At 43.3% G+C, this 14,615-nt stretch overlaps 1 protein-coding gene and 1 pseudogene across 4 annotated transcripts in view; both read left to right on the top strand.

The window, feature by feature from the left end:
* The first annotated feature begins 4,785 nt into the window (after positions 1-4,785).
* LOC128113179 (sperm motility kinase 3A-like) lies at positions 4,786-5,863 on the top strand (annotated as a pseudogene).
* Positions 5,864-13,982: 8,119 nt separating this feature from the next.
* Ap3b1 (adaptor related protein complex 3 subunit beta 1) overlaps positions 13,983-14,615 on the top strand; it is a 218,690-nt gene continuing 218,057 nt past the window's right edge. For 2 of the 4 annotated variants that reach the window (XM_052743550.1, XM_052743548.1), the window contains exon 1: positions 13,983-14,229. In XM_052743550.1, the coding sequence (XP_052599510.1) occupies positions 14,102-14,229 (128 nt within the window). In that variant the 5' untranslated portion in view covers positions 13,983-14,101. Of the gene's footprint in view, positions 14,310-14,615 lie in introns of all 4 variants that reach the window. The other 2 variants (XM_052743551.1, XM_052743549.1) reach the window with 2 other exon arrangements.

Below are 14,615 nucleotides of genomic sequence, written 5' to 3'. Positions count from 1 at the left end.
CACTCAGGTAAAGTTTAACCTTCTCAGATCTTTGATGACATTGATGACTGGACTAGCTATAGCTTTCTCAGCTTAGTAATTGATTGATCAATGGATTAATTAATTAAAGCTAATAAGTCTCTTCAAAAAAGATAAACAGGTTCTAAATATAGACTTACAGATGCTTTTCATTGGGCCAAGGAAATTTCAGTCCAATCTATACTTGGCTCTCTAGATAGAAAAGACACTATGGATTTCAGGGCAAATTGATAATACTACAATTACTAAGACTATGGGTCTAAAAGTTCCAAATAAGTTTGTAAGTTTTAACTCCTGTTCCTAGTTTATATCTATCTCAACAGGTTTCCACTTGGCTGACAGATACATCCTAGCATCATTTGCTGGTGACAACCTACTGCAAATGACAGTGAGCCCTGAACTTGCTGAAAGCTGATATGGACCAATTCAGCCGATATGCATACCATCTCTTCAGCTGGTCAATAAAACGTTCCCTCTTGTCTTTGACTAACATTCTGGCTTTCCAGGGCCTTGACAACAACGTCCCAATGTCAGCAGGAAGTAATTATAGAAGAGAAAACATGGCCCTTGTTTCCCGCCCCCCTGGAATGTTAGATCAAAAGGGAATTTCTTGTCATAGGGAACCTGAGATAAAGTTCCAGGTTCCTTGAGGATAAGGAACTCTGCCAGCCATCACAAGGCTTTGGGCCCTTGTGCTTCTGCTAATTATTGTTGGCTCTTATATCACTGATGTCTTAACTAAATGATGATTCATGTCTGGGTACCACTAAACTGAGGATGCTAGAATTCCAGTATCCACCTCTGAACCCATGACACACTTGCAGATGGCAAAATCTGAATAAGGGGAAGCTCGATTTGCCATTGATAATGGGAAAATCTTATGTTCTGGTCCAATTAGTCTCTGATATGGAATTCTTTGAGCAGAGAGGCAGATACACTCGAGAACCTGTGTCTATGACTATTGCCCTATTGTTAGGGATTGGGGGCATCACTGCAGGAATTAGTACAGGAACTACTGCCCTCGTACAGTGCAACCACCTTATGCAGTTACAAATGGCTATGACTACTGACCTAGAGGCCATAGAAAGATCCATTTCTGCTCTGGAGAAATCTTTAACCTCACTCTCTGAGGTTGTGTTACAAAACATAAGAGGTCTGGATTTACTATTTTTAAAGGAGGGGGGATTATGTGCAGCCTTGAAGGAAAAATGCTGCTTTTATGCCGACCATACTGGTATTGTCAGGGAATCGATGGAAAAATTAAGGAAAAGGCTAACTCAAAGAAAGAGGGAGTTTGAAAACCAGCACGGGTGGTTTGAAGATTGGCTGCAAGGGTCCCCCTGGCTCTCCACCTTGCTACCTACCATTCTAGCCCCCTTAATTGTTTTTCTCCTTCTCATTACCTTTGGTCCCTGGGCCTTTCAGTGGTTGACTCTGTTTATTAATAATCAGATTGATTCAGCCTTACCACGACACGTCTCGATTCATTATCACAGAGTAGATTCCGAGGAGGCCGGCCAGGAGCCCCATCAAAGACTCAGATTCAGTGTCCTAAGGCCCTAATGTCCCCACGGTCTTGCTAGAGGGTACCCAATGACGGGAATAGTACAGGGCTCACGCCGGAGACAACAGTGTACAGAGGTCGTCGAGACCGGCTCAACGTGGCACACTGCCGATCGTGGGAAGCCCCCTGTGTAGCCTAAGACAGGGACTCTCTCGGACCCTAGCCACCCCGATCACATGGACTTGGTCCATTTTTGAGAAAAGAGGGGGAACTGTTGGAGACCGACTCCGGACAGCTGTGTCTTGAATTTTGTGTGACCTTCCTTACTTTATCAAACCTTGCAAAAAACAGGTTCCTGGCCTAACCGCGGGCTGTACAACTTCCTGGAGTACGTGCTAATCAGCCAGCTGCAGGGGCCTGGGACCAAAGCGACCTCACCCTTCCTTAGGAATTTTACATTCTTCTCTCCTTTTGCTTCCCCTGCTCCCCCTCCCTGCCTGAAGCCCTGCTTATAAGCCTCAATACCCAGTCAATAAACGAGACCTTGACGCAACTCAGACTGACTCTGTCTTCCCTTATGCGCCTGGTCTCCTTTCTCTCTCGCCCCCATTGATCTTTCAGGAGGTGCCTCCTTGGGTCTCCCCAATAACCTGGCCCGCGGGACGGGTCATTTTGTGACCTCTTTATCAGTAAGAGATTTTTTTTTATGGGTTTATCTTAGCAACAACATTATTTAATAAGCTAACAACCCAATCCATTTCAGGTGTTATATTTCTATAGAATTAAACCAAGAATTTCTAGAAAGCAACTTAAATTGCAGAACCAAATTTTCAGTAATGATCAACAGACAAGAGCACACCTAATATATAGTTCAAAATTATGAATCTTGTTCCTTTAGTTTATCTACCATGAGAATCAAACATTCATTCAGACATTTATTAAGACAATCAAAAGAACAGAACATCCTTTATACAATGAATTTATACAATTTCCCTGGAAATTCAGCAGCATTGACTTAGCATTCCATGTCTGACCAAAACCATTTTTCACCAGAAGTTGGGCCCATTTAAGCTTTTAGTGCTAGTCCCTCTCCTGGCCTCTGCTCGCTTGCCTGCCTGCAAGTCTGTTCCCCTCATCGGCCTCATGGCTATGCCTCCCACCTGTGTGTACCTGCCCACCTGCTGCTCTGGGCTATCTCACACATGCCTTCACTGCCATGCTGGACATGTGCACTCACTTTTAAACTTTCTTTTACTTCCCATGAAAGGACTACCTAATAATGAGTTATTCCCATAAGGGAAAAAACAAAAACATTTCCCACGAAGGGATCCTAAATATTGAATTATTCCCACTGAGGGAAAAATGAACATTTAAACAGAAATTAAGCAAACAGACAACAAAACTGTAAGCTCTGGGCTTGCTTGCTTGTTCATCCAGCAGCAATGAGGCCCACCTGTTGATTTTTTTTGTAATTCAGATGCTGCCGCTCTGTGCTGGCAGGCAGAAAGAGCTCAGAGTTTTAGCTATCCTGAAAATTCTATAATTGGAAAGAGACTTTTCTTCCTCCATTACCACTGGGAAGAGGCTTTTCTCTTTTCCTTCATCCTTCCTCTACAGGGCCCTAATCTTTAGGCCTAGTTTCAAAAAATTTTTACCCTTTTTACCGGGAAAATCCTTTTTTCTTTATTAAAATTTTTTCTCCCTTTTCTAATGGGAAATTTCCTTTTCTTCCCTCTTCTCTATTGGGAAGATTTCCTTTTTTATTTAAAATCTTTAGCTGTCTTGCCCTTTATTAACTTCGGTGCCTTCCTGCTTCAGCAGTCCAATCAACTGACTGTGAGCTAGCTGCACCCATTTCAATTCACCCTTATCTTTTCTTTTTTCTTTAAATTGCTGGCCAGCCTTACCTTTCGGGTGTCCATCAGCTTGTCCCTTCTTTCTCGGATCTCGGTAGGAACCTCCATTTGTAGGGATAACGCCCGCGCTATCACCACCCGTTCACCATATCCGAGCGAGGGGCTGTGGATTAAAAAATAAGGGACAAGAGACAGCGAGTCATTCGAGTTATTCGCCACGGCTGAATGCCGAGTGCCAGCCGAATGGAATGCCGTTTATTGAAAGAGGGAGGAAACCTTAAATACAGGCTTACAGCACAATGGCGGATCCCCAGAGGGCAGAAGTTTGCTACATTTTTGCATCTAAGCTGTTTACACCAAATGCAGGATACAGGAACAAAGAACCTCCGGTAGAATGTTAGGTGAGAAGGAAACCGGCAGGGAATCTGAATAGGGAGGACATCTGGTCAAGGTCGGCAAGCAAGGCGGCTGCCACTCACAGTGGGGGGCCAGGGCCCACACATTTACTCGAGGGAGCTGAAAATTATGTCTCCAGGGAAACCTGCACATGAGCTAGGCATGTGTTGCCACACAAATGAGGCTTGCTGTGACCCCAGCACCCAGAGGCAAAGGCAGGAGGATCATGAGTTCAAGGCCAAGCCTGGATTACACATTGAGGCCCTGTCTCACAAACAAAAACTAAATGGCTATAGATGAATGTTGGCTTATTTAGAAATGCATAACCTTGTAAATCAGTAGTCCTTCAACCAGTGAGTAAATAAGACATAGTTCCAACATCTACCTACACACTAAAATATCATTCAGCTCTGAAGGTTAATGAGCTATCAAGACACAAAAACAGAGAAGAACATTAAATGCTTGTTAGTAAGTCAAAGAAGCCAGTCTGGACTACATATTGTGTGGTCCCAACTCTAAGACATTATATGGAAATAGTAGGAAGATTGGGGATGCCAGGGGATTGAGGGCAGGAAGGCTGAATATGCACAGCACAGATTTTTAGGGACTATTTTGTAAGATCTTGCAGTGGTGAATACATACATGTCATATGCGTCACTGAAACCCATACAACGAATTGTTGGTTTTCTGAAGTCCTACGTTCTACTTTTGTGGATTCAATAAACCTCACAGTTTACCTATCTATGGTAGTTTTTTTTTTTGTATGTTTTTCTTCTTAAACAATTAGTGGTCTTCATTCTCAGTGTTGCTGAGCTCTGGTCCTCCTTCCTAGTAACCTGCAGCTAGTTTTTTTATTTGGATTTTCTGTGTGAGTGTGTGTGTGTGTGTGGTTTTGGTTTTCTGGGATTTTCTTGTTGTAGTTGTTAGTTGTTTGATAGGATTCTAGGTTTTCTATTCCTTTTTTTTCATTATTTTCAATTTCTTTCTTCTTTTTTCTTTCTCTTGGGTAGCATGTATACTTTGTTACTGATAACGTACTCTTGTTGTGAAGAGGCATGTGCAGATCTTGTAGAGGAGTACGCAGATCTCTCAGAGGATTGTACAGAGTTCATGGAGGATTATGCAGGGCTCAGATCTAATTCCAGCCTCCTGGATCCAGAAAGTTTCCAATCGCAGTATGTGGTCTTGAAGACTATTGGCCGTGGAGGCTATGCCGAAGTAAAACTGGCCCACCACCGCCTCACAGGCACCCCAGTGGCTGTCAAAGTACTTCAAAAAGGGAAACTGTGGTGCTTTCTGGTCACGAATGAGGTAAATATTATGAAGATGATCAACCACCCCAACATCATCTCACTTGTCCAAGTGATTGAGTCTGAGAAGAGAACATACCTCATCATGGAGCTGGTTGAGGGAAAACAACTTTATGAGTATGTCTGAAAGGCTGGCCACCTGCAGGAGGACAATGCCCGGGGAATCTTAAGTGCCATGAGTTACTGCCATGAGCATGGAATAATTCGTCGGGACCTGAAACCAGACAACATCATGGTGGATGGGAACGGAAAAGTCAAAATCATCGACTTTGGCCTTGGTGCCCAAGTCAAGCCAGGGTAAAAGGTTAGATTTTTCATTGGGCCTTACGCCTTTTGTACCCCTGAACTCTTACTTGATGGACTTTATGATGGCCCTAAGGCCAACAGATGAGCCTCGAGAGTCATATTATATTTCATGGTAGTCAGAAAATGCCCATTTTGTGGTGACACCTTACTTGAGCTCCAAAAGCAGATTTTTGACACGGAATTATACTATCCCCTTGGGCCTGTCAGAAGAACTCCGGGACCTGCTTAGCCTCTTAATGACAGTTGACCCCAGTCTTAGGCCAACAGTGGATGAAGTGATAACACACCCCTGGCTCAGGGAATTCATGGAGGCTTCACCAAATGACTGTGAAGAAATGGTCCCTGGCTTGCCTGACCCTGCAATTGTGAAAGCCATGGAACACATTGGGTTCCAAGCCTGGGATATCAAAGACTCATTATGTCAGAGGAAATTCAACCAGACCATGGCAAGGGCAGGCTCTCCAGGGACCTAGATGCACAACCTCGGCTTAACCCATGAATCCAGAGGTGGCGCCATTCCCTTCCCTAGAGGATCCTGTTGCTTTCCCTCTACCACCCAGGAGGAGGAGTAGTGAGCCTGCCCTTGGCACATTGCTCAGAGGATCATCCACTAATGGTCAGGTGCCTGCCTATGGCCAGCAGGCAGGTCAAAGAGGAGACAGAAGGACACCAACATTTAACCAAGCCCACCAACGTTCACCTTACATTGTTAAATGAACTGTATAGGTATAATACCTTGAACAAGATTAGAAATATACATACAGAATTTTCTAACAAAATCAATCTCAAATTTGTGTCAATATACATAATTTATATACAATATACAAAAATCCAATCCAATGTATTTAAAACTAGTAGTTGCTTTTAAAAGTAGATTCAATAATCTGCCTTTTTATTTGTATCATATCTATATCCTCTCTTTTTTGGTTTTAGAGTAGATTCAATAATCTACCTCTTACCTATATCCTCTTTTTTTTTCAAACAAGAACTTTAAATCTAATCTCCTTTGTTTAGCCTTTTCCCTGACCATTAACAATAACAACTTGTAACCAACCATCCTAAACAATGACAATTATCCCAAACCCACTGAAAGACCAAAAACCACCCACCTCACCTCTTGGGAATGTGGGCATCATGTTATTAAAATTACTTTCTGCTGTTTGGGGGTAAAGGCATCTTTAGGGGATCCTGAAAAGAAAAAAATTGAGTCCATTGTCAAGTCTTGGAAGAGGTAGCTGTATCATTTGTTGTCCAGTCTCTGCATAATGCAAAAGTGCAGGGCTTATCTCTAGTCCTTGCTCAAGTAGTCTGTGAGGTTGGATTATCTCAGCTAGCCATCTCAAAATTGTCCTGAGCAGTCTGTAGTCCAAAGCTGATATTTGGGTGATGTTTGTCAGCTTAGTGGTATTATTATTGTACATGTAGAATCATTGTTGTGGAGCCCCATCATCTTTTTAGATACTTCAAATTTGCTGTTATGTCTGGTCATGATTCCATGCAGAATACTGTTAGAAACTCAAACACAAGACCATGTACAGGCAGCTAAACGAAGCCTTTTTTCTAGAATTAGTTAGTACTCTATATGACCATTAACATCATAACAAAAGTTTAATATAAATATAATAATCTTATAAATTTTGATATAAAACTCATACCTCAAGAAAAGTTTTAAAGAGTCAAAATAGAACCAAAGAATTGAGATTAGTGGCAATAGAATTGTTCCTTAATTTTGGTTTTCTTCTGGCCTATATCAGATTGCTCTTCTGACATGATACAGAGATTTTGCATTTTCTTTTAACAAGTATGCTTGGATTTAGAGAAGGAGAGAGCCATTCTCCAACTCCAAAGCCAGCTTTAATTTTTAATTGAACTGGGACTACATAAATACCATTTGTGTTAAGTGTCTGTAGAGAAGAGCAGAAATAAACACATAGGAAGACTTATGAAATTTTATATGTGATATACCAGTAGGCCAATTTACTCTTTTTCTTGGGACATTTGTCCTTTTTCTTTAGATGTCTCATTTTTCCAGTGTTCTTCCAATTCCTTAGCCTTCATTATACTGAAAGACAAAACCAAAAACCCTTCCCCAAGCTTACGTTTGGGGAGGTTCCCTTTTGGCAAGTTATATATGATTAAATGAAAAGCATTTGTTAATGGTATAAGTTAATTTAAATTGGATGGTCATGATAGTTGATGAACTATCACCTCTTCTAATAAAGAGGTCTCTTTCATTCAAATTGAACCTTTATCAATTTTGATGGTATCTATAGGTTTTCTTCTCTGTAGAAACAAAAGCAAAACCTCGTCCCCAACATAACATACATCCTGGTTTCCATTCTGAGGTCAGCACATCCTTAAAGTATATAGGCTGATTTAATTCTGTAGTTTTTTTCTATTATCCAATGTCTCTCTGCAACTGTTGTTCCTTTCTCATTAGCATTGAGAAAATTAAAGCTAATAGAGCATTATGTAATCTATTTCTGGGGTTTTTTTGTTACTACCTTCTGTTTATTTAGCATATCCTTTAGAGTTCTGTTTGATCTTTCTACAACTGCTTGGCCCATAGGGTTATGTGGTATATGTAATATGCTTTATATTATAATAAGCAAAAAACTGTTTCATTTTACCAGAAACATATGCTGGAGCATTGTCACTTTTAATTTGTGCAAGTATACCCATGATGGCCATAACTTCTAGCAAATGTGTCATTGCTGAATCAGCCTTTTCAGAACCCAAAGCCATTGCCCATTGAAATCTTGAATAGGTATCAATGGTATGGTTTACATATTTCAATTTTCCAAATTCTGCAAAGTGAAACACATCCATCTGCCAGATTTCATTCCTCTGAGTACCCTTTGGGTTACATCCTGCTAGTAGTGGAGTCTGATTGTAAAAAGAACAAGTAGGACATTTCCTTGGCTTGTTGCCAGGTTATGGAAAAATTCTTTTTTAAACCTTTAATATTGACATGATTTTTTTAAATGAAATTCTGAGGCCTCTAGTACATTTCCTATCAATAGTTTATTGACCTGATCATTACCTTGTGCTAGATGTCCTGGCAGACCCATATGGGATCGGATGTGAGTTTTATATATAAGGGATGCTTCCTATTCCTGATTATATGTTGTAACTGAATAAATAACAAAGTTAATTCTGAATCATCAGGGATAAATTCTGGAGTCTCAATATGTAAGACCATCCTTTCAGCATACTGAGAGTTAGTGACTATGTTGAAAGGTTCCAAAAAATACATTAATACTATCAGAATAGCATACAATTCCTATTTTTGAACCTAATTATAAGGACTTTGAACCACTTTACTTAAGTTTTCTGATTTGTAACCTGCCTTTCCTTGTTTGTATAAAATGTGGGGGCTTCAGCTATTGGAGTTTCCCGTACAATGTGAGGCAGGATCCAATCAGCTCTCTTTATAAGTCAAATTCTATCGCTTTTGGAATATTTGCTGTTAATCTCTCCCAAAAAATTACTGCAAGCTCTTTGCCAAGATTCACTTTCTACCTATAATTTGTCAATGTCATCCTTAGTTAAATGTATTACAATTTCTGCTGGGTCAATTCCTGCTAATTGACTAAGTCTCAATTTTCCTTTTAAAATCAACTCAGAGATCTTTTCCACATAAGTTTAAAATTTTTAACTCTGTTTATTTGGTAGATATATCCATTCCAATATAATATCTTCCCTCTGCATTAAAATTCCTGTAGGAGAATGCTTAGGGGGTAAAATAACCAAAATATATTCGAGCTTTGGATCCACACAATCCACGTGTCCTTCCTGTATTTTCTTTTCCACCAAAGCCAATTGTCTGTCAGCTTCAGCTGATAATTCTCTTGGACTATTTAAGTCCTTGTCACCTTCTAAGCTTTTGAACAATTTACTCAGTTCATCATTTTTTACCCCAACAACAGTCCACAGATAGGAAATGTCTCTGAATGATGTTTGAAATTCATTAAGAGTCTGTAATTGATCTCTCCTAATTTTCACCTTTTGGGATCTAATTTTTTGTAGACCTATTTTATATCCTAAATGATTAATAGAATTTCCCCTTTGTACCTTTTCAGGAGCAATTTGTAATCCCCAACAAGGCAAAATTTTCTTTACTTCTTCAAATATTCTTTCTAAGGTATCTGCATTTGAATCAGCTAGTAAAATATCCATGTAATGATAAATTATAGATTTAGAAAATTTTTTATGTATCACTTCCAATGGCTGTCTTACAAAATATTGGCACAAAGTTGGGCTAGTTAGCATTCCCTGTGGGAGGACCCTCCATTGATATCTCTTAATTGCCTGAGAATTAGTATAAGTAGGTACTGTGAAGGCAAATCTTTCTCTGTCTTTTTCTTGTAAGGGTACTGAGAAGAAAGAGTATTTTAAATCAATAACTATAAGTGGCCATCCTTTTGGTAAAAGAGTAGGTAAAGGAATTCCAGATTGTAGAGAGCCCATTGGCTGAATTACTTTGTTAATTGCTCTTAGGTCTATTACCATTCTCCATTTACCAGATTTCTTATTAATAACAAATACAGGAAAATTCCAAAGGCTGGTCGATTCTTCAATATGCTGAGCATTTAACTGCTTTTGTACCAGCTCTTCAAAAGCCTGTAATTTCTCTATTGTTAAAGGCCATTTGCTGAACCCATACAGGCTTGTCTGTTAACCATTTTAAAGGTAGAGCTGTTGGTGTCTTTGGAAGATTAGCAGTTGTTGTGCCCTGTTCTTGTACAATCTGGATGGCTCGTGACCACTCTTTATAATAATACCTCCTAATATTTCTCTTGGAAACGAGTTAGTTTATAGTTTGTTTTTGAGGTTGGAGGAATGTTAATCTGGGTATTCCATTGTTGTAATAGATCACAGGGTAGGAGGATGGCCTTACCTACCTCACCAGACCCCACCACTTGATTGTATTTTCAGGGGTATCCCTCTCACCCACACATTTTTAGTTGTGCCAATCTGCCTTGTGCCCCTAATGGGGAGAGATCTTCTAGCTAAGGTAGGAGCTTTTATTTCATTTGCTCCCCCCATTTTCCTCATTCCAGACCCGTCGGCAGTGCTTCTTCTCCTCCTCCTAGCCACTCAGCCTACTAGCTCTGGCATTTCCTTTCCCTTGCCAGCCTCTCAGGTGGACCCCAAAGTCTGGGACACCCAGAACCCTTCTATTGCTAGGCACCACCCCCCTATTATCATCCCATTGCTACTCAGCTAATTGTTACAGGACCACCATAGAGCCGGAGGCCAAGGACCATCAAGTATTCCCAGGAGGTAAAGAACAGTAACAGTCCAGAGATATTTACACCCCCAGACTCAAAAGAGTCTGGACTCTGCAAAAAACAGATTTTAACATAACAATCTATTACTGTTAAATGCCCTCAGCAATTGATTACCTGTGTCTCCTGGATGCTAAACTACCAAAAACAAAAACAAAACAAAACAAAACAAAAAACCAAACAAAACAGGTGTCTTGAGGTTTGTCTTAGATAAGACTTATCTCAGGTGAAAATTAAAAGCATGTTCCAAGTTTCTCTCTCTCTCTTGCTAACACTAACCAATAAAATTCTGATAGCAGAGTACTAAACATTATAATATTATGGCTACCAGCTCAAGATTTTAAATTCCCTGTGGCTGCTTCTTAATATGTTTAAAAATTCTCCCGAGTTCCAGAGCCAGCTTGAATCCACCTGGACAGGTCAGATCCACTTCAGATAAGTAGAATCCAAACTTTCCTGGTCCTAGGACCCTCCCTCCCTCACCCTGGGACCCCTCGGGGACCCCTCAAGGTAAAATTTTTTCTAAACTTCCTCTTCTGCCTCACTGGCCCTTGTCAGACCTGAACAGTCACAGAGCCCAAAGCAGTGGAAGGCAATGGACGATTCCCAAAGCAATGGAGGACAATTCACTACCTCAGGACGTCCGGCTACCCCCAAAACCCCCTTCCCTACTCCCAGAAGTCAACTGACACCCACTGAGACATAGCACCCCCCATTCCCGTTCACCCACCATTTTTTTATAAGAACAAAGAATCTGGAATGTTAGAATTCCTAGCCACTCCCCCATGACCACACATGGGCTGGCAAGATGCTTAGTCATCCCAGGGCCTTATGTCTTACATGCACTGCATGATCACGTAATCCATGCGTATGTGTAGTGTAGCTAAGTAAGCCCACATGCGCATGAGGGGATCTATAAAATCGGGTCCCACTCATCCCTCTGCCCTCTCTTCCTGCATGATCTTTCCATAGGCCTAGGCACCCCCTTCTGATCCCTTCCCTTAATAAACTCTTATAATGGGTTTTGTTGTACCTTGTAGCTTTTCTTCACATTGTAAATAGTACCTCTTAATGAATAACATTGCACCAATTAATAAATAACAACCTTATCTCTAAAAACAAAATAAACTTTTTCCATAAGAAAATGAACTATATGAGATAAATCGGACTTATATGTTTATGTGGAATTCCAAGAAAACAAAAAGCACATGGAATAATAACATGAAAGTGAAAGGACCAAGCAGATGCCATAACAGGCTGCTCAGTCTTCTCTCAGAGATCAGAGATCCTGAGACTTAAGCAAGCAGTTTCTGGGAGGGCTGTGAACAAAAGACATAATCCTTGCAGTAGCTCCCTTTTTGCATGTACTCTGACTGCTCAAGGTTCAAGCCAGATGTCTGGGACCCTTCACTAACTTACAGCTACGTGCATGGGTTAATATGAAAGCCTGAGCCACTGAGCCAGTCTCCATAGTCAGTATGTGCTAGGCCAGCCAGCCTCCATGGCAGCTCAAGGACAAAGCCTGAGACTTTCCCAGGCCTGCCCCAAAATGGATAACAGTAACCCCCAACTAACACCAGCCAATTAAAAGTTACTAACATGATTGCCACTCACATAAACCAATCCTGAGTCTGTTCCTATGTAATCTGTAGACCCCCAAGGCCCCCAGCCCCCATTTAAAAAACCCTGCCCCATTGCTACTCGGGGTCTCTCCTGCTCTGCTGCTGCGTCAGAGAGTCCCAAGTTAACTTGTAACAATACAAAGACTCTTTACTTTTGCATCGGATTGGGTCTCTTGGTGGTCTTTGGGGGACTCTGGGTACAAAAAAAGATACCCACATCCATTATCAACATGAATATAATACTAATTATGACAAATAATATCCATAATATCATATTTATGACAAAATTATGAGAATGTGAAGAAACCTCATACATTGCATTGGAGTAACATGCTAGGATACTGGAGAACAGTTTGGATCTGGTAAGTGTACATATTCTAAAATCAAGAGACTATACACTCAGTTATGTTCTGTAGTGATGTGTACATCAGTGTCCTTACTTGACAGATGAAGTAACCGAAGCCTAGTGTCTTTCTCTAGTGAATTAATTCATCCATGCACAACACTCAGAATAATGCGCCTGGGGTATAATCGTCATATAACTCCTCATTATGTATCATCACTGGCGATCAGCTGTAGGCAAGACTGTGCAAATCTATTAATATATATCATCAATACTGGGGAGCAACATATTTGAGATGCTCTGAGATTGTATGTCTGGACAGGTATATTGAAAGGTCAATTAACTGCCAACCTTTGATCAGTTTGGAGGCCAGTTGCTCCTCTCCTTCCTAGCACTAAGGAGGAGCATGTTTCTCCAGAGAAGATGTGACCTTTCAGTCACGTAGAGGATCCTTGGTGGGCCCCCATTTGGTGTTAGCCTGGTGCTATCCCTGGGTTTTGGTGGCTGGCTGCCGGGCTCCAGGTATTCAGTCCCTCCTGGACTGCAGGTGAAGGGAAAGGGGAATGAAGGGGCGTCACTAGGGACGCTTGCTGGTGAGGGTCCCCCAGGAAAGCAAGCATCCCATCTGCCTGTCTAGGCGATATTAGAAAGCTGTTTGCCACAAAGTGGGAGCAGGTGGCGCTCAGAGGTGAGGCCACTCCCACAGCCGGTGGAGGCTCTGCTGTGGGCAGCTGGCAGCGGGCGGGAGGCTCGCCTCGAGCTTCAAGTGGGAACCTCAGGCCCCCCGGACTACCTAGCCAACGCTTGACTGGGGGGGATGGCCGCCCCTGTGCGGAGCCTGCAAGCCACGCTCGGGAGGAGGAGGAGCTTTCAAGTCTAGAACGTCAGTCCGGCCACGCTGGCTGAGAGAGGAAAAGCCACCAGCCCTGAGGGCAGAGAACTCGTGACTGTTGAAGTGGAGTTGATCCGGAGTGTGCATGACATTTTTTTTTTTTTTTTTTTTCTGGAAGAATCGGGGAGCGATCCGTGGGCAGCCGAAGTGAAGCAAAGAACCCTGGAGGATCAGAGAGCTCCTCCAGCAAAACGCACCCAAGGGCTTCACATCCAGTAGTTGATTCCAAGCCCACCACCCTCCGGCAGACGCGGGGCAAACCCGGCTTCCTGGAAGGCTCCCGTGTGCAGCTTCCCGGCCGCCTCTAATACCCGGAGCGCGAGGATCCAGCGCAACCCGGGAGCGGCCCGGCGCCGGGCCCGGACGGACACAGTGCGCACGCGCAGGGGGGTGGGCCGCCGGGTCGGCCGGCCCGGAGCGGTGACGAGCCCGGAAGCGCCGGCGCGCGCCCCTCCGTTCCGCAACTAGTTTTGTTCGGCGTCCTCGGGACGCGAGCCCTTCGGAGAGAACCCCCGGCCGCCGCCGCCGCTGCCCGCCGCCGCCCGCTCGCCGGTACCGCCGCGATGTCCAGCAACAGTTTCGCCTACAACGAGCAGTCGGGAGGAGGGGAGGCGGCCGAGCTGGGGCAGGAGGCCACCTCGACCATCGCCCCCTCGGGCGCCTTCGGCCTCTTCAGCAGCGATTGGAAGAAGTGAGGACCCGGGCTCGGGGTGCGGGAGCGCCGCCGCCGCCGCCGCCGCGGGGACGCCAGGCGGCCGCCCGGCTGCTCGGGTGGGTGGCCGGGGTGGCCCCGCGCGGGGGGGGGGGGCAGGGCTTTTGTAGGGGGAACATCTGGGGGCGTGAGAGGCGGCGGCGGTGGTTTTCAAACGTGTGTGTGTGTGTGTGTGTGTGTGTGTGTGTGTGTGTGTGTGTGTGTGTGTGTGTATGGGGGCGGGGGCGGATGGGGGAAGAGAACCAGTTGGTGAGCTGAGGTCCCACTTCCCAAACCGTTGACTTGAGTTGATCTGGGCTGGGCACGGGAGTTTTGAATTTTGAACTTCTATTGAGTTTTATGGTCCGCAGGGTCAGGCCTGGAGA

This window comes from Peromyscus californicus, unplaced genomic scaffold (assembly GCF_007827085.1).
Source record: "Peromyscus californicus insignis strain IS unplaced genomic scaffold, ASM782708v3 Scaffold_18__1_contigs__length_77618521, whole genome shotgun sequence".
NCBI lineage: Eukaryota > Metazoa > Chordata > Mammalia > Rodentia > Cricetidae > Peromyscus > Peromyscus californicus.
Note: the sequence above shows the minus strand (reverse complement) of the source record. Positions and strands in the feature narration are given on the sequence as shown.